Source organism: Podarcis raffonei, chromosome 11, assembly GCF_027172205.1.
Source record: "Podarcis raffonei isolate rPodRaf1 chromosome 11, rPodRaf1.pri, whole genome shotgun sequence".
Classification (NCBI taxonomy): Eukaryota; Metazoa; Chordata; class Lepidosauria; order Squamata; family Lacertidae; genus Podarcis; species Podarcis raffonei.
Genome location: NC_070612.1, coordinates 49,675,668 through 49,694,615, shown reverse-complemented (window position 1 = coordinate 49,694,615; position 18,948 = coordinate 49,675,668). Strand labels below are relative to the sequence as shown.

Here is an 18,948-nt window from a genome sequence, read left to right as displayed (position 1 = left end):
CGTGCAAGATGAGATTATTTCTATAGCTCCACCCCACCCTGTTATTGGACAGTCGAATGCAACACTGGACATTCGTTTTAATAGTGATTTTTGCCATGCTACTTAACCCTTTTCTCATCTACAGGTTACAGAAGCACTTTTTAAAACAGTGCATGAAATATCAAAAACTTGTAGTGTTTAGGTCTTCCTGGCACGTTACATGTTAGGTGGGGCTCAAATAAAGAGTATTGAAAACCAGAGGAAAGGAATTTATTAATAAAAATAGGCTGATTTAGGCAACCACAGTTAATTCACTCCCATTTATTGCAGTGATCCCTCCCCAATACAGAGTAGCAACTGCAATACTCAAGTTGTTAAAACATTAGAAAACCCATTGTGTGTGACAGTTACAGTACAATATTATCAAAATATGACATGACATTTTCAAACTGTGGAATAGTACCAACCAAGCTCAATCCTTAAATTAAGACCATAGTTCATTTTTAAATAAACAGAAAAGCATATAAAACAAATTATGTAAAAAGGAAAGCCTAATACAAACGTAACAAATAAATAATTGATTTTTTTCAGCTACTTTCTAAACACTTCCTAATTTCATAAAATAAAGTTTCTGCTACAGAAATGGTATTGCTGAGTGTCAATGGAAAACAATTATTTCAAGTCATTACTGATTGGAACTTAAGAAAACATGGCGCCAAAAAGAAAAGATCAATTCATACTAACTAGAAATTGGAATGGCTATGTATCATAAAATTGCCTCTTGCTAACAAGGTGCAATTATGTTTATTGGAGTGTTAGAATTAATTGTACAATTGTTGTCTTGGTGTCTAGTGTGGTATGTGTGTGTGAAGTACTGAGAATTCTCATGTATGAAATAACCTTTATTAATTTACAGACTACATTTTGCTCCCATCCATATATGCATATTTAGATAAATTTGATTTTTTTTACACAGCACACAAAGAGACTTTTCATTTGGTTCCTTTTACAGATAACAAGCAATGGTTTTCCTGAATAGCAAAATTTTGAATAAGTGTACCAGTGCACTTTTTCACGATAGCAGCACTAAGTTCATGCCCTACTGTCTGTACATAAACAATGGAAACAAAAGTTCAGATTAAATGAATAATTTTATGCCCCTCATCACACCAATAAGCACTGCAAACTTGTAATTATCAATGCTATTACACATTGGGAATGCTTTTTAGGAAAAAAAAAATCCTGTTCTTATTATAAGACTTTAAATTTTCTTTGAAAACTAGGTACTGGCATTGATTTACTCTACCTGGCTGCCAACTTGTATTGCACTTCTGAAAAGGGGAGAACACAAAGAACATTGGTAAGACAATGAGAGTCGTAATTTACTAGAATGCTAATCACTATCTGCAAGAATCACCTTGTCTCAGTAACTGGGACTACCAAAATAAATTTGTTCGTTTATTCTGATCTTACACAGTAAAAAATATTGTCTATTCATATTCTCAATCTTCAATATCCAAATTACAGGTGTTCATTCTAGCCCATATTACCCCGTATTAATGCCAAGAGACTGGGAAAGGGTTTGAGGCAACTCTTAACAGATAATAGGCATAAGCACTATTACAAACTAGTGAATAAAACCTCAAGTGATTCTTCAGTAAGCAATTCATCGAGTAAAAAAATATAAAGCAGTCAAACCACACACGCACACAAATTGAGGGCACACAAATTGGCAGTTCTTGAATACACAAGGTCATCACGTACAAATTAAAACATAAGGTCAAGAGGATCAAACCTGAGTATTTAACAAGACTAAACATAGATTCTGAAAACTGAATAAATTGCCCTTGGGACACCTCTAATAAAATGTGGTCCATTTAAGCAGGTGAACAAACTGTTAACTTTATTTAGATGGTCCTTGAAAGATTGAAGTATCCTGTTAGATGGCATATCATAAACGCGCCTGACATTTACATCATCATGTAACATAACTGCAGCTTCACAGTGGAGCTACAGAGTGAGGACTGGTCCACTAACCTTCAGCCAAAGTAGCCCAGTAGGAAATATATATATATATATATATGATGAAATCTAAGAGGACCCTCTGTCAATACACTTTAGCTTTATTCAGTGGTACAAATTGAAAAGTACAAAGTCCTAGATATCAACGTAACAAATTTGGTTTTTTTTGTTTTTTAATTACAGCCAACTTGCTCCACTTTTTAGCTTTGTCTCAGATCCAACAGAGATCTTTAAAAACAAAACACACCATTCCAAACAATAGGAAACATACAACAATAAAACTAATACCTTTATGGAAGACCAGAACGCAGCATTTTTATTAAAATGGAAGTCTAAACTAAAAGAAGTTTGATCTAAAGTTTTAGCCAATGGCAGACTGACATTCTTTATAAATTTACAAAATAGAGTATATGGATGAAATTTGGTTAACTTCAGAAGGCACCTCAAGGCTAAAAGGCTTTTATAAATCTATAATCCTTTCACTGATCAAAAATAAACACTTTTATTGCTGCCGCTCAAGTAGCAAAGAAAAACCTGTTTATTCATTCTTCAGTCCAGCAAGAAATCTTCCCCCATTAAGCAAGATTAAATTACAGAAGAATTAGAAGAAAACTGAAGCTTTCACAACTTTAGGAGTATAGTGACTTTCCTTGTGTGCTTTCAAGTCAGTGGAACAGTGAAAAAGAGTAGTCACTTTTTGCCTGTGTGTGATGTTAATATTTTAATCAAACATCTCAGTCTCTCCCACATTAGGCACTGAAGTACCATTTCTTCACAGCTACATGCTGCGCAGTAGTGCTTAGGAATAGAAGGTAAGAACACTCTGATGATTCCCACGGACAAGGAGAATTGGTGGCAGGTCCTTTGAAAGAGCTTCGATCCACGCCATGTATAGTGCACTTGATACTGCACTTTTCCGTGCTACTGGCAAGCTCCTATAACCAAAAGAGGAATTAAACTGGGCATTTTGTCAGGTAAACAGCACAACCGGATCAGTTAATGCAAAATGTCTCAAAATTACTGAGATTGACAGCCAGCGTTTGTATTTTATTACAGAAGATAATTTTAAAATGATCTGTTACCCAAAAGACTTTTGCTGCTAAATGATGCTTATTAAAAGCAGAAGTAGCATTAACGGACAATACTCGTTGTTTGGAGAATTATCTTCCAAATTTGTCAGATATGCTACTTTGCTACCATGGAAGGCAAGGCTGTAATCCTGGATGGAGTTATCTTGAGAGTAAGACACACGCGTACAGACAAACATGCACAGAATTAGATCGTTTCATTATTAAGAATTCTATCCTACCATTCAGTGTTAGTAACCCCAACACGCATGTCAAAATCCTAAATACCATAACCCTCAAAAACTACCACCATTCTATTATCTGCCACTGTAGCTGAAGCAATATGCTATCTCTTTCTAATGCTTGTTTCCCTCTCCCTCTTTCCAGGCTACTATGCCTCCAACAATGTATTCCAGAGGTTTGGGGCACCCTCTGGAACAGTGTAGATCAGGCATGGACAAATGTGGCCCTCCAGATGTTTTGGGACTACAATTCCCATCATCCCTGACCACTGGTCCTGTTAGCTAGGGATGATGGGAGTTGTAGTCCCAAAACATCTGGAGGGCCACATTTGTCCATGCCTGGTATAGATGGTGACCCTGTAAACTGCAGGGGGAAAGGAAATAAGAACATCTAGGTTTGTAGAACAGGAGTTTCTGCTCAATCCAACATTATGCTCTCAAACACAATGGGTGACATCCAACTAAGTCATACTCAATCCACTACTGATGAGTCCATCAGTTTCAGTGGGTCTGGTCTAAGGTTAACAATGGTTATCACTGGCTACATCAGCATGGCTGCCACTTATTTCTGCTGCACCAATGACCCTTTAACTCCAAATTCAGAGGCATTCATAAATGTTTTCAAACATCTCTTGTTTATCTACCATGTAACTACTTTTCAGGGGGAAACCTAGAAATTCCGGGTCTTCATATGTACGTTTATTAAGAGAACTTTGTGGTGTCTAACTTATCATGATTACAGCAGAATTACTGTCACGGGGACATTTTTGTGAAAACCTAGCTAGGTATTTGCCTCACAGAAAGTCTGTTGCTATGTTCTAATCAGGCAGCGCAACCACTGCATCATAACTTGGAGAACTGTCCCATTTGTGAAATTCCATTCTGCGCAATCCTCAAGCCAACCCAATTATCTTTCCATAGCTACCAAAATTATTAACAACCTTTCCCAAATAGTGGTGTTGATGCCAAGAACCACAGAAAGCAGTACTTACATAACAATTAGATTAGCTGTGCTTGAATGTTCTTTCAGTAATTCGTTTAACCTAATCTGGCGTTGGCTCTGCAATTAAAATGAGAACATTTTAAACAGCCGAAACAGCAATTTTTAAAGATCAGCAAGTAGTAGATTTACCAATGTAGCAACTCAAAATCAATACTATAGGAATGAATACTCAAAATGAATGCTATAGGAAGTTTAAATATTCCTAGGTGGAAAGAGAGTTACAAAAAATACCTTTGTTTTGTATAGCTCAATTTCATTATCCGTGATTCTCCAAGGTTCATCTTCTTTCATTTTATCTGCAACATCTTGCTCTTTATCATCTTCATGAAGTCGGAATGGCTCAATCATTTCTTCAAAAGCTACAATGCTAAAGATTATTTTAACATACAGCTGAAGTTAATCAGTCCTCAGACTCCTAATTGAAATATTTGTACAATGAGACCTGCAACTAAGATGCTACATTGATTTAACTTCTCTATTCCAAGCTAAACTGCACAATACAGACTTAAAGGCTGCACAACAGAACCACCGACTGGGATCCACGTTTGCTTTATACAAACACCAAGGCTGCTTGGGCATTCCTACTGGATTTTAAATTTTTGATAAACTCTCCCCAATTTTGGACAGCAGGTCCCCCTCCGGTATCATAAAATGCTGTGACAACTCCGCTCAGTTTCAAGAGAATGAATTTTCCCGTGCAGAACAGGGGACTAATGTTTAAAAAACAAAAACCTAGAGCCTGTGTAAGGCGACAAAATTGCCATACACACAACTAACAAGGATAATAGCTTTTTTGCTTTTAATGAGAAAGCGGCCAAAATCCTCCGGTTATTTGGGAAGGAGGACACAACAAGGGGCAAAAAATGCCCTCCCTCCTCTGCCATTACTAGGTGCTGCCACTGAATCCAAAGCCATCTCACTTATGAAACAGCCATATTATGTCTTTATGTTAGCAAAGCAATCTCTTACGTAGTGCAAGATTCCTATGTGAATTTTTAAAAAGCCAATACAATGAGTTCCTACGAAGCTGCATTTTTACCACCACAACTCAATTCATATAAGGATAGACAGATCAGCATATTGCAAAACTTTCATTCACTTTTTCACTCCATGCAAGCTGCTTTTTAAATTCTTGAGTTTCTAGCTGAATAAAAGCAGTCTGAGTTGCCGTGTGGTGAGGCGCTATTTGAAAAGAGGAATAGGAACATTTTCTTCAGATTTATAAAATGGGTACTTTATTGGGGCTTTCATAGAGTCATAAAATTGTAGAGTTGGAAGGGACCTTTCCCAATGCCATGCAGAAATCTTTTGCCCAACCTGGGACTTGAACCCATGACCCCTGAGTCTCATGCTCAATAAAACTGCAGAGAATGGGTGCTGAATTGGGAAGCGTTGAAAGGCTCTTTCAACTCTTACAAAGATGGTAGGAATATCAATATATCAGCTCCCAGGTTGGCATCCCTTTTTTGCCATTCTAGGGGCGTGTACAGGGAACCAAGACATGCTGCTTTGCTTATCCACTGCACCAATAATGGTGGAGAAGAACTGCAACAAGGAGGCCTGCTCTTGTAGAGAAGGAAATCCAGAAAATTCTGTGCCCCCTGGGACCAGAGAATTGTGCCCTAAAGTAATCACTTCACACTAATGAATGGAATGAATAAATGCTCTGCTTGTGCAGAAACATTTTACTATTGCTCAAGCCACTTAATTTGCAAAAGAAAAATCTTAATATTTATATTGCTGTGGGTTTGAGGAAAGGAGAGTATCAGGCAAGAGTTCCATCTGAATCTTAAAAAGTCTGGTGAGCATGAATGCTGTACAACTCTTAATTATGCTCATTATTTATAAAGGCTTCTTTATTTCTGTGTTTCATCACCTGCATTTTTACTTTCTTTACTATTTATGTTTCTTTCTTCAAATTACAGCACAAGAGAAACGCAACTCTTTAAACCAAACATATGCATACATGTTTACATATTATAAAACCTTTCACGGCAACACATAAAATCACATACAGAGATCAGAAAAGAAGCACAGACAAAAAAAGGGAGCTCCGGAGGGGGGAAAAACTGGAGGCAAAAAACAAGGGTAGAACTCAAAGGAAAAATGCCACTTAAATCATCAAAAAGTTAATGTATTTCTTTTTTAAAAAATGATAAGCTATCCTAGTGCATAAACAATAGAAGGGTAGGGTGGAAATACCTAAAATACAATAAATGAGTGAACAAAGCGTTGTGGCTTTTACTTTTATAAACTTAATTATGTTTCTCACACTAACTGCTGGTGGCAGCTAACTGCTAGTGTAAATTGTCAATAATATTTTTTGAAAAATATAGGAAATGAATGCTCTCTCTCTCTCTCGCTCTCTCTCACACACACACACAGAGAGAAACTTACTTTTCTTTCTTTGGCTTTGTATTGATATCACCAAGAACCATGATATCCGAGAAATCTATCCGAAATTTGCTGAGCAGTGTAGCCATTCTAAAAGCAATTTTTAAAACATAGTTAAATGTATATATTAAAACTATACAGTCAAGATAGCTAAAATGGTTTGCATGCTTACAAAGGTTATCAGCTGATTTTAAATTCTGATCACCAGATTATTTAAAAAGTTCGGATGCAATCCTACACTTGGGAGTAAATGCCACTCTCTAAGTAGAGAGGCATATGACTGCACTGTAAGCTTTCATAAACAAGTTAAAAATATTTGCCTGAAGAACCTTCAGTATTTAATAAGTTTCAGAACAAAAACACAGGAGGAAAAAAACCCTAATATCTTAAAGTGGAATAATAAAATAAGCTGTATAGCTAAATATAAGACTGAGTTTTTAAAACATTACTAATTATTAGGTCTGGTAAATAAGAGTACTGATTTCTCCTAACAATCAACAAATCCATACTTGCCAAATGTTAAAAGAATTGTACTTAATGAGACTTACGCTCTTCTGTCGTGATCTATTCTGTTTATTTTTCCACCAATGAACACTCTGATCCTGCAGTCTTTCCACTTTTTTTTGGTTGTCAGAAGATACGGAATCAACAGCGTCAAGCCTACATGAATAAAGAAATCTCACTTTTGGTACCGTGTTAAGATTTGGTGGTATCAGAAATTATACACTACTTAGTTGCAGTATTATTATTATTATTTTAAAAAGAACTTCCATCTTACCCCCATCATCAAAAAGCCACCATACGTCAATATTATTTTTCCCTTGTTTCTTCTGAAACTGAGAACTTGCATCAAGCAATTTTTGATCAGCCATGTTCAAGGCCGGACCTTTGGGATCTGTAGAATAGAGAAGTGGCGTTTAAAAGAAAGCAAGAAAGGAAAAACTTTATTCCTGTCTCAAATGCAGAATATGGGTTACTTCTGCTTCCAATGTTGTGGGAGCGGCATTCTGCTTGTGCAACAGGATATCCCTTTCTTCTCCCCTCCGGCCCCCGCAACCCTTTGGAGTAGGTTTTGAAGATGCATGTGAGGCTGCAAAGGAGAAGAGAGGAGGGGAAGATCCGCTATGCAAGCAATGCTAGCGTATGAGAAAAAAACTATGAATTTGTAGAACCATCAAGTAATACAACTGGAGATGGGATAGGACACTCCCTACCTTTAACCAGGGGTGGCTAAGCTGGGGCGTTTCAGATGTTAGTACGTCAACTCCTACCAGTCCCAGCCAGCATGGCCAACAGGCAGGGAAGATCAGAAAAGTCCAGCAACACCTGGAAGGCCACAGGTTAGCCACGCCTGCCTTAAATCAAACCTCATGAAACCTGACAAAGGAGCATTTGCTCTCCTAGGAAGGGCAGAAAACACATGGCATCCCTGCCTAAACACCCAAATAAAAGTTATCACAGCTTTGCTCCTGTACATTGATTTTTCTCATTTTAGAAATAGTCTAGAGTGACAGATTTTCCATCCGCACCAGCTTAGCTCCCAAACCGCTCTGAAGTTCAGCAGTGAATATAACCATTTCTCTCAACAGTGGTTCATTGCCAAGGGGGCTGGAGCCACTGAGAAACAAGAGGGAGGCATCACCATGCTCGTTACACCGGAGGTATAAAGAAGTACAAACTGCTTTTTTAAAAAATAAAAAAATCAAGAGGTACCTCCCTACCAAAAATTAAAACAGCCCAATGAACATGGTCAGTAGCCTCCAAGAATCACACAATATTATGTGTCGGTTGGAAAAATAGGGAAGGAAGATCAAGGTGGTCTTGGAGAATAATTTGGCCTTTTTCAGCGCCTTCCAACTATTGGTATCCCATGAGGAAGACACTATTGTCTGGCAGGAAACCTGAACAGGAGCTCTCCATTAAGAGAGTGAGGATACCTTGCAATATTTAACTAAAGATATCACATTATATATATGCACCAGAAGTCATCTATGGGCACTCTCTCACTTGGCTGTAGCTGAAGACAACTCTAATATTTAAGACAGCATTACGTTCCAATTCTTTCCCAATCCCACAAACTTATCTTGTCCAAGAAACCCACCAAGGGTCCCATGAGCCCAGCAAGTACAAACTATTATCTTCTACTGAAGACATGTAAAATGTTATGACACATGAAACAAAGTGTGAGAAATTATAAACTGATGTTTACAGCATGAAAAAAAAACTGATTGAAAACAAAATATGGAAAAATGGCCTGCCTTTTTTCAAAAGTGGCTGCGTTGGAGTCTTGCCATCGTCGTCGTCTTCTGGATAAGGTTTAAAAGGGGGGGGGGTTAAAAGGTTATTTTGCAGTATTAATAAAAATGTGGACTCTTCGTTCTTTTTAGGATACAGCATGAAAAGCCAAACAATGAATGAATTCAAAGCAATTGTGTTCATGAATGTAAGTGATTAGCATGTTAACATACCACTTTATTTAAGACACACACAAAGTTCTACCACCTATTAAAAGTAGCTACACTATTAGCATTTTTTTCCATTTAAGATCCCTTTTCACTCTCCAAAGGGTTTGAGTTAGAAAACAGAGATGCTTGCTGCAATTTAAACATTATTTCCCTAACAGATATTTGGGGTGGGGGAAGAGATGGGAATGATATCAATAGTTAGTCCCATAGCTTCTCCTCAAGACAAGATGCACCACTTGTGAGGTGCTTAAAGCATCTATAAGAGCAACTATTTAACAAAATATTTGCAACACTTGATGGTAAAAAGAAGTTCTAAGAAGTTTAGAAAAATAAAAGTCAAACAAATAACATTGTTCAAATACCATGACCAAAATTTCTGTACACGTTTACTACTAAAAGGCTAATCTTTGATCCCGTGGCTATCAGCTTAGTAAAGACATGTATGCTGTTGTGCCTCAATGCTCAAAGATGCTGTCTTGAACACTGGGGTTCAAAAAATGGCTTGCCAAAGAGATGCCAAAGTAGTAAGATAGTCTTTCAATGGGCCATCCTTGTTGTGTGGCAATAGTCTTGCTAGTGACCGAAACACCCAAAAAAGTTGGACCCCTAAAGTGAGGCTCCCACAAGCTTAAAATATCTTGCGGTGACACATGATGAACTACCCATGCAAGACTCTGGATTGCAAATCTGACTTTGAAGTTTATAAAGGACAATTATGATTTTTGCACTGATGCCAAAAAAATCCATTAAGTAAAATGTTACCTTTATGAATAGGAGCTTTTTCACTCACAGGCTTGGACGTTACTGTCTCAGTCTTCTTGCTATAGTCCACATTTACTATAATGTCTTTGGTTACTGGTGATTTCTCTTGGGACGACAATAATTCTTCTGTGAATATGAGAAATATACTATTCAGTACTTTTGCAAATTAGTTTACAAGCTGGGAGACAACTCATAAGGAGGAATGGTCGGGAATAAGTTCAAGCAAGGACAAGGGAAAATATACTATAGTTTTGCCAAACTTTAAACACCATACATCACAAGATCACCACCACTATGTTGACAAACCTAAAGCTGTGCTTTGGCTCAGCGAAGTTCATGTAACTTGACTTAAGTATATTTTGTTCTTGCATATAAATGAGAAAGAGAATGATGTTCACCTGGTGACTAGAAATTATTTAATAACACCCCCCCCAGACACTTTAATGGAGCACTTACTGAAGTATTCAGCTGTTACTTCTTCAGGCACTTAACACAAAGTGAGGCTAGAATCAGAAGGAATGGGACACTCAATATACTTTTGTCCCAGGTATAATTTGCTAATTTCTCCCAAAGACCAGAGATTAATTCATGATGGACAGCGTTAAGTAAGGGTTACCTTGCCCCTGAAGGTGAGAAATATCCAGACCTTCCCTCAGACGGATAACTACTACTCCATACTGAATGTCAAAGGCATCGCTGTAATAGAATAAACACATTTTGGGGAAATATATAAGCTTCCAAATATCAAGTGATTTAACTTCAGCTGTAAGGACAAGTACTCTGGTCAGCAAAATCAGGCAGAAAGTGTCTCAAAAGGTCATTCCAGCTCCCAAAATGACCACGCTGTTCCTACAAAGTGATTAATGAACCAATTTAAGCTAAGATGGCAGTGGAAGCCTGCATGTGAATAATTCTGGCAGGCATGCAGCCCTTGTAGAGTAACCCCCCATCTTCCGTCTCTTCCTTTGTTCATGGGCTGCCCATTGCCAAAATCAACATCTCTTTTGGCACCATTTTGCTTTGATGGCAATGTGATCCCAGCTGGAATAAGAATGTTACAGTATTGTAACATATCCAGATTTGGGCTGTAAAAGGTGGTCATGAAATGGGTGCATGCTTCTGTCCTTGATGAAACGGAATAGCTGCTTACTATTTTTCCTGAAAATAGTGCTAAACTAGGCACTATCAAGTGGTGGGTCAGGACTCACTAGTGAGTTGTGGCCTGATCCAAGCTGGGTCGCAACAAGAGCACTACTACCAGGCAAATATATATTAAAAGTTTAAAGAAATGAGTCCCCAAATGCATGTTTGGGTTAAAAGTGGGTTCTGGGTCTGAAAAGGTTGATGATACATGAATCAGGACAACTGGTATATGCACTGGACTATGAAAGCTGCATCTTCACAGTCGCGTATATGGTTAACCTCCTTCTACTCACTGTAGTAAGTTGATGTAGGTGTCGACATCGTTCATGTCAGCCGATTGCCAATCTTTCTTAAATCCAAGAACAAGCGTGTTTGGTTTCATTCGACCCAAACCTGCAGCCTAACAACAAAAAAACTCTACTTAAATCTTAGGGAGGTTATATCTATGTCTGTAAAAAAAAAAAGGTAGGCTACATGAAAAATGGAAATTTCCTTTCTATTCTAGTAATGCAAGTGGCAGGGGGGGATGAGTAGGAGAGCTCATCATTTTCCTGCCCTATCTAGTAATATAATAATATAGTAATAATCTAGACCTGTTGGAGATCCTATGACAGCTATGACATTATCTGAATGTAGACTTTACCATTAGATAAATGGCTGGGATAAGATGGGTTAAGAAAACTGGCCTTGCTAGCAAATATAGTCCTATTCTTTTCTTCAGGTGAGTTCCCTTCTTCCCTATAGGGCACTAACTCAAAACCTGCGTGCCTTCGTGAATATTACAAACCCTCACTGTTGGTGATTTTTCCTGACTGGCAGCACCCACACCATTGTGATCTGGGCCATCAAACTCTCTGGCTATCAATTTAGTATTCCCATCTTCTTGGACAGGGCATGTGCCTGTCACTGATGTGAAAGCCATTATGTTGCTTTCCAATAGAGAACTTCATTCATGTTGCAAACCAACTGCAAGGAGTGGGGAATTGAAGCTGGTTTAACTGCTTTACCCGAAGCCCTGCTGAACTCATTAGCGAGAAGAAAGTAAAGTTAGAGCAGCATTCTGCCCCAATCAATTTTTTTAAAAAAAAGAAGTTTCCCTCTCATTTTTTTCCCAACGGGGAAGAAACGAATGCCAACAATTAATACGTCTCCTTGGTCCCCATGGCAGTGGGAGGATGAAAGACCTCTACCCCATGAACTGTGGGGGTCAGAAACCTTTAGAATTATCTCCAATGAAACAGGAAAAAGGTTAACAGAGAACTGGGTTGCAAGAGCCCTGCTTCTCTACTGGGATTAGAGAGGGCAGGGTCTCCACTTTTTAAAAAAAACTTCCCAATGCCTGGAATGTTATAGCCTTGCTTTCAAACCTAGAATCCCAGGACTTGATCTATTTCTGACAACCTTTCTCCACTGGACAGGTTTGTTACTTTGCAAAATTGAAATATATATTTATAAAATTGCGGTGTGTACAACGCAGCTAAAAATACAATGCTCAGAGGAGATCACGAAGCAGCACAAAACTCCTCACTTTATATGACCATTTACCTGCATTAGGTACTGTGCACCATCTCTCAAATCTTCTGCATGTACTGGAGCATAAAAGGCTTTCATTTTATTTTTAATAAGCCACCGCTGGTACCTGGCCAGGTCTGTTGACAATTCCTTCATGGCCTGCCTGCGAGGGCCCTATGAAAAATGTGTGGGGAGGGGAGCACACAATTACAAAGATACGGAAGCAAGTTTTGGATGACATCTTGAAGTGAGGATTTCTTACTGAGAAAAATAGATGGGCTCTTTTAGTGCGGCCAATTCAAATGACATGTTATCGCTTAGACCAGTTGCCAGATAACATATCAGAATCAGTACCCTGACAATGAACCAGAACTTTAAAAATATTCAATTCTGCTACTTTCAAATTAGAGGATACACTTTATTTTAAATCTTCATGCTGCTTGCTGTAGAAAAGACCCTATTTAGTACTTTAAAGTTTTGGTATTTGTAGGGCACTACCAATTTACTTCTTATCAAATCAAAATCCATTTATTGTGAGGACCATGCCTGTGCACAAACATCAACACTACAATAGTTAAAAATATTAAAATTCATTACATACTATGCCAACAAAACCTTCTTCCCACAGAATAGAAAAGGAGGGAAAACGAGCAACGAGTTAAACAGACGATGAAGAGGTCTTTACATTGTCATCCATAAATCTTTCCCTGGCTTTCATGGCCTTCATCACAAAAACCGCTACCACATGGGTAATGCGTGGGTTTGCATCAACTAACAAAAATTTTACTATATCTTCAGGACTGGTTATAGAGTTGGATATAATTTGCAGCAATGCGTCTCTAAAGCCTGAGTAAATGGGGCAATAGAGGAGGTAATGTGTAAGATCCTCTTTAATTTTCATAAGGCAAGGACATAAACGATGTTCTACTGGGGTTTTTGTGTATCTACCGGTCAAATAAGCAGTTGGCAATGTTTGAAACCGTGCCATAGTAAAAGCTCTCCGAAGGGTGGGATCATACTTCTTATCAATTACTTGTGCAATTCACCCACCACCTTCCACGGATACATATATACATGCACATACCGCATTGGCCTGACTATAAGCCACACCCGCAAATAAGCCGCACCTTTAAAATTCAAGGCTTATTTGCGGGTGTGGCCCGCCTCCCAGCACTACCGCCCTGAACAGGGAGCGCTTGGCACCCCACTCCCCAAGCTGGTGCCTGGCTCCGAGCGCGCTGTGTGCCCATCTCCTGGCACTACCGCGCTGAACAGGGGGCACCGGCGCTCGGCTACGAATATAAGCCACACTTGAACTTTTCAGTCAGAATTTTTTTTTTGGGGGGGGAGTGTGGCTTATATTCGGGCCAATACACTACATGCAGGCAATACATTATCAACAATATCCCAACCTAATACTTCTACGTTTCAAGTATTTTCTTGTATTATGGTATTTTTATGAATCCAGCGCTCTTCTATAGGCACAGCTTTCCCCAAAGCGAACCCCAATAACCTAGCAAATCTCAGCTTTTCCTTTTGACACATCATTTTATCTGTATGCTTGCATACTACATATTACACAAATACAGATTGTTTTCCAAGTGCTATGGTGTGAGAGGAAAAAAATTATTCACAGACTTACCATATGTATGTGACCGCAGATCATCAATCCTACATTCTTGGTGAAGGCATGTACTAGATGAAGCAAAGCCGGACGTGAGCTTGGAGCCCCACTCATTACAAGGCATTGTGGCCTAGTTTTAGATTAAAGAGAAAAATTGGTGTGTACATTCATTTCTTACAGGAACCCAATCACAAATGTTAATAAACTAGATACTTAAATACCAATGTTGTTTCTTTTGTTTCTGTTTCTATCTTATGTGGGATTTTTTTGCGGTTTTTTGTCGTAAATTGCCCTGTGATCCTTGGATGAAGGGTGGTAGACAAATGAAATGGGGGGGGGGAATAAATGTTGGCTGCATAAAATATCGGGGAATTAGCTCATGATGCCATGATATTGATGCTGAATAACATTAGCTCAAAGGAACAAACATTACAGACAAGCTTCTTTCTGCCCTGTTACTATTGCAAAGCATGCCTCCAGAAAAGTTGTTGCAACAGTGCAAGCAGATTAGAATACACTAAATGTTGTGTGAAACCAGTTTCCGTGCTTACTAGACAAGAGGTATAAATTGGTCCTCACTTTCAGAACATTCTATTTCAACAGTCTGCACTGTTACGCTGACAGTTATACTTGTATCTCAAAAGTTCAACCACACTGTCAAACATCTATTGATTTTACCTGAAGTTTTTCACGTGGTCTTCCACACCAGTAAGGCGAACAGCATGCTGCAATGCATTTAGGTAAGTCAAGGCTTGAGTTGAAGACCCCCAATTTACATCTGTAAAAAGAATGGTTTTTCGTTGAGACAGAAGAGGTCTTATTTCAGAATGAACACGAAATGCGACATTTTAGTCACACTATTTGTACTGCTACCTTGGCAATTAAGCTAAAATCACAAGCAGTTTGGGAGCATCCAAGTTATCTAGATTAAGACTAGTTGTTTCAGTGCTGCAGTGTTTAGGAGGAAATATTATTCCCTAAAAGGGGAGAGGGTAGATAAAGCCCCCTAAAGTATTTTGTTAGCAATTAGTGACAATGTGTTTTTAGAGTCAAATATAATGTATTATGGACATTTGGCAAACTTCATTAGGCTTGCCTGAAGGCACCAAAGTTAAGACCCAAGATCTTAAAATAGAGCCTTTTGAGATCAAGAAAATTATCAATCAATTTTGTACACTCTCTCACACTACTTCTGGTCACAGCTGTGCCTCTTGCCTTAGAAAAGGGATCTGATTAATAACCTGACAAATGTTAATTATTACTGAAGCACTTGTTGGTATCTGTCTGTCTTGGGAGACAATGGAGCAGTGCACCTTCGGGGGTAAAGTCAAACGTTGTACCGTTATAGCAAAGCCCTGAGATTCATCATATAAGAGCTTTCATAAAACCCATACATAATTAACTTTTAATACTGAAGTTCTCTGTTCCTATATATGTTTGAGATCTTGGCATGTACAATATTTTTTGTGCCCCCCCATAGAAGCAATGACAGGTCACCATCCAATTATAAAAGTTTTAAAAAACTGCAATTAAGTTTATGAAGTCACACAAAGACATCAAGCAATATTTGAAAATAAACCCTATTGAGGAAATTTGTTAGCCTTGGGAAATATGGGCTACTTTAAAGGAAGTGTTTGTATTCTGAATTTGTAATAACCCTTCAACTTATTCAAGTTGTCTATTTTTTATTACTTGCCTGGGGGGCAATTCAGATGTAATATTCAGCATTCACATGACAACTTTTTGAAGTGACCCTATAGCTTTAACCATATAAAATGTTTATCTCAGAATGGGGGCTAACCACCTTTTTTGTGGTCAAATTCTGAGAGCAACACTAATTCATCTAAAAACCCCTAGACATGCAAAGTTGCCTATGGGGGTTGCATAAGAAGTACAGACTTGTAATTTCAGGAACCTCCAATATTGTCTAGTGCTTCATGTTAGCTTTTCCCCTTATTTTAATGAAGAGAATAACCTTTGGAAAGGTCTTATTCATCTTTTAATTTTAAAGATGCAAGCCAATTTGGGAAATAAAACTTTTTTTCTTTTCTTTTTGTAAAGCACTCGGTGTATCTCTTGTTCTAGAGATAGCCATCACAGGTGGACACATGCAATAGCACTGCGGATTTGTCTGCCCCTCCCTTGCCCCCAGTGTTCCCATTACACATGCAAACCTCCCCTTACACACAGAGACAGACACACAGCGAAGAACACCACACACTCCTTGGACAGAGCGGTGCACTTTAAGGGCTAAATTCGTCGTAAGCTGAACTTGGAAAGTGCATTCTATGCACTGTAACTTCAGAACAACCCTAAATAAACTGTTAAATGAATACAGTGGGATTCATATGAGGGTGGGTTTTTCCTCTTTTGTTCCACACCTCCCTTGCTGACATGCAATGGCAATGAAAAAGTAGGTGAGTCAGTAGAGTCCTGACTGCTCACTTCAGAGATGTAATAGGCTACATGCCTTCTCATCAGCTCAATCCTAACCACCAATACCGTCTTTCATGTCAGAATCCACAGATCAAAGACTAAGCTAACAAAATACGTTTCTTAATGCTACTCCTTTTCTAGTTTTTCTTTCAAGGAGATTGTACTTTCCCACTTTTGTCACACAAATATTTGGGGTTTCCTAAGGAAAATGGCCACCAAGCTCAAACACTTTCTGAATATCTACCACTTTCCCTGTAACCTTTTAAGCAAAGTTAATACAATTTACAGAGCCTAGTCAATTTTCTTTTGTTAAATAGCACTGAAGGGAAACAGAGGGGAATCATGTACTGTATATGAAGTAGACTGAATATGTTTAAAAACAGCATTGAATCAAACCATAAATCCAGTCACTGGCCTAGTGTCTCCTAGACATGCACCCACCTGGCTTCTTGTAAGTTACATAAATGTAGAGTCCTAGAACGATGACATATGTGAGGAGTGCTGCCCACCAGTTAATGACAAACATCACTATACAGCAAAGTATTGCTCCAACTAGAGACACCCACATGTTGTAGTACTTAAAAGCAGGACGCCAGCCTATTCAAAAAGCAAACACAGAAATTAAGAGTACAAACAGAAAGCTTCCCCTTCAGTGTGGGTCCACAACCCCCACATCCCCCAGCATTTTAACAGCATAAACACATGTAAGTTGCCAACATTCTGGTTATGTGTATGATATGCACATGATTAAATACCAACAAAATAGAGCAACGGATGAAAAGGGGTACATTGCCTTGGTCTGCACATTACACTAAGCTAAACCATGACTTAAATCTGTGTCTTGGAAGAGGAGATCACAGCTGCTGAGCGCCACCTCTGGGTCCTTCCACTGCTACGCTTTCATGACAGCATTCGAAACTCCCTTTGTTCCAGGCGGGTTTTGCGACAGGGAATTTCATTAGAGCAAGCAGTTTCTGAGCTCTGGGCGCAGTACTGCACCTAAGATTTCAGATTAAAACTGCAGTGTGGAAGGAAGGGAGGATCTTTTTCTGCCTCCTCACTTCTAGCCACTCTTAAGACCCTCTTAAAAATATTAGGGGGAAAGGCAGGGGAAGCATGGATTTTGTTTTTTTCAGTCTTCAGATGAGGACTAGACCATGTGAAAAATGAACCTAAGATTTTTTGCTGAAGTTCATTTTCAGCTTTATATTCTTGTTATAAAAAAAGGGTGCCTAGACATTCCATTGCTGCGACCATAACCTAGCTTTAAGGTGCCATTTAGCTCCTAACTTTCATATCTCAGTTTCTATCACTGTTTCATGAGCTAAGTGGTAGCTTGACAGCATATTGTCTGAACCTGGCCTCATAGTTTGTCTTGCTCCAGACAAACCATGAGCAGCTACCAAAATCTGTCCTGGGGTTTACCGCTTGTGGTTTGTCTGGAGGGAGCAGCCAAAGGAAAAGTTTCATTACCCTTAGCAAAAACACAAGTTGAAAGGAACAGAGTTAAGGGAAAACACTCAATTATAGATGGTATAAATACAGATAATATTCCATAAGATAAAATGAACAGTTCAAAGGAATGTAAGGAAAGCACTTCTTTATCAGGTATAGGCCACTGCCAATTAAAACTGAACTAAATTCAGTTGAATTAAAACTAAAAATGTACACTAATTGAATTCAACTAACTGAATTAAAACTAAAAATGTAATGGTCGGATATGATTCAATATTTAGTCTTCTTCAGTGGCCCACTACTATCCTTATTCTCATATTATTTACCTGGAACATGCAATCACTTTCAAAGATCAGTGAATTTCAGTTCAGACATCCACTTTGAATCAGACAAACCACAGACCCAGGGTCACAGCAGTGGAAGGAGGATCAGAGGAGGAGCACAGCAGCCGCAACCTCCTCTCCAGGAAGCTTTGTTCTCATGTCTTTGTACTAAGCAATAGTTTGGCTTAGCATTGCAGGTAAACCAACCCATAGTGCATATCGTAAAATTTCAAGCTGCTTTCATGCAGATTGCTATCCACAATCTAGTTAGCTGAACAGTTACACTTTTTTTAAAAAATCAAGTTCAACATGTTGTGCAATTACTTAAATTATAAATTAAAGGCATTTTAAAAAGATGCTTTTGCCGTCACTGATTTCAAATGATCAAGAGAAGCAATATAAAATTCATACCTGGAGACTTTGCAAGAGAAGCATGGAATACAGAGAAATTAATTAAGGCATAGGAAGCCAAGAAGAAATTGGAAATAATGGGAGCGATTACATTCAGTTCAGCTGTAAAA

General features: G+C 38.5%; 1 protein-coding gene across 2 annotated transcripts in view; it reads right to left on the bottom strand.

Annotated features, from left to right (window-relative positions):
- Positions 1-233: 233 nt before the first annotated feature.
- SLC12A2 (solute carrier family 12 member 2) overlaps positions 234-18,948 on the bottom strand; it is a 50,933-nt gene continuing 32,218 nt past the window's right edge. The window contains exons 13-27 of one of the 2 annotated variants that reach the window (XM_053407604.1): positions 18,839-18,940; positions 17,091-17,246; positions 14,892-14,991; positions 14,232-14,343; positions 12,623-12,763; positions 11,371-11,477; positions 10,551-10,630; positions 9,935-10,060; positions 8,966-9,013; positions 7,486-7,602; positions 7,256-7,367; positions 6,711-6,797; positions 4,545-4,680; positions 4,303-4,370; positions 234-2,936 (exon numbers count right to left, since the gene is read on the bottom strand). In XM_053407604.1, the coding sequence (XP_053263579.1) occupies positions 2,801-2,936; positions 4,303-4,370; positions 4,545-4,680; positions 6,711-6,797; positions 7,256-7,367; positions 7,486-7,602; positions 8,966-9,013; positions 9,935-10,060; positions 10,551-10,630; positions 11,371-11,477; positions 12,623-12,763; positions 14,232-14,343; positions 14,892-14,991; positions 17,091-17,246; positions 18,839-18,940 (1,628 nt within the window). In that variant the 3' untranslated portion in view covers positions 234-2,800. The remainder of the gene's footprint in view (positions 2,937-4,302; positions 4,371-4,544; positions 4,681-6,710; positions 6,798-7,255; positions 7,368-7,485; positions 7,603-8,965; positions 9,014-9,934; positions 10,061-10,550; positions 10,631-11,370; positions 11,478-12,622; positions 12,764-14,231; positions 14,344-14,891; positions 14,992-17,090; positions 17,247-18,838; positions 18,941-18,948) is intronic. The other variant, XM_053407605.1, reaches the window with a different exon arrangement.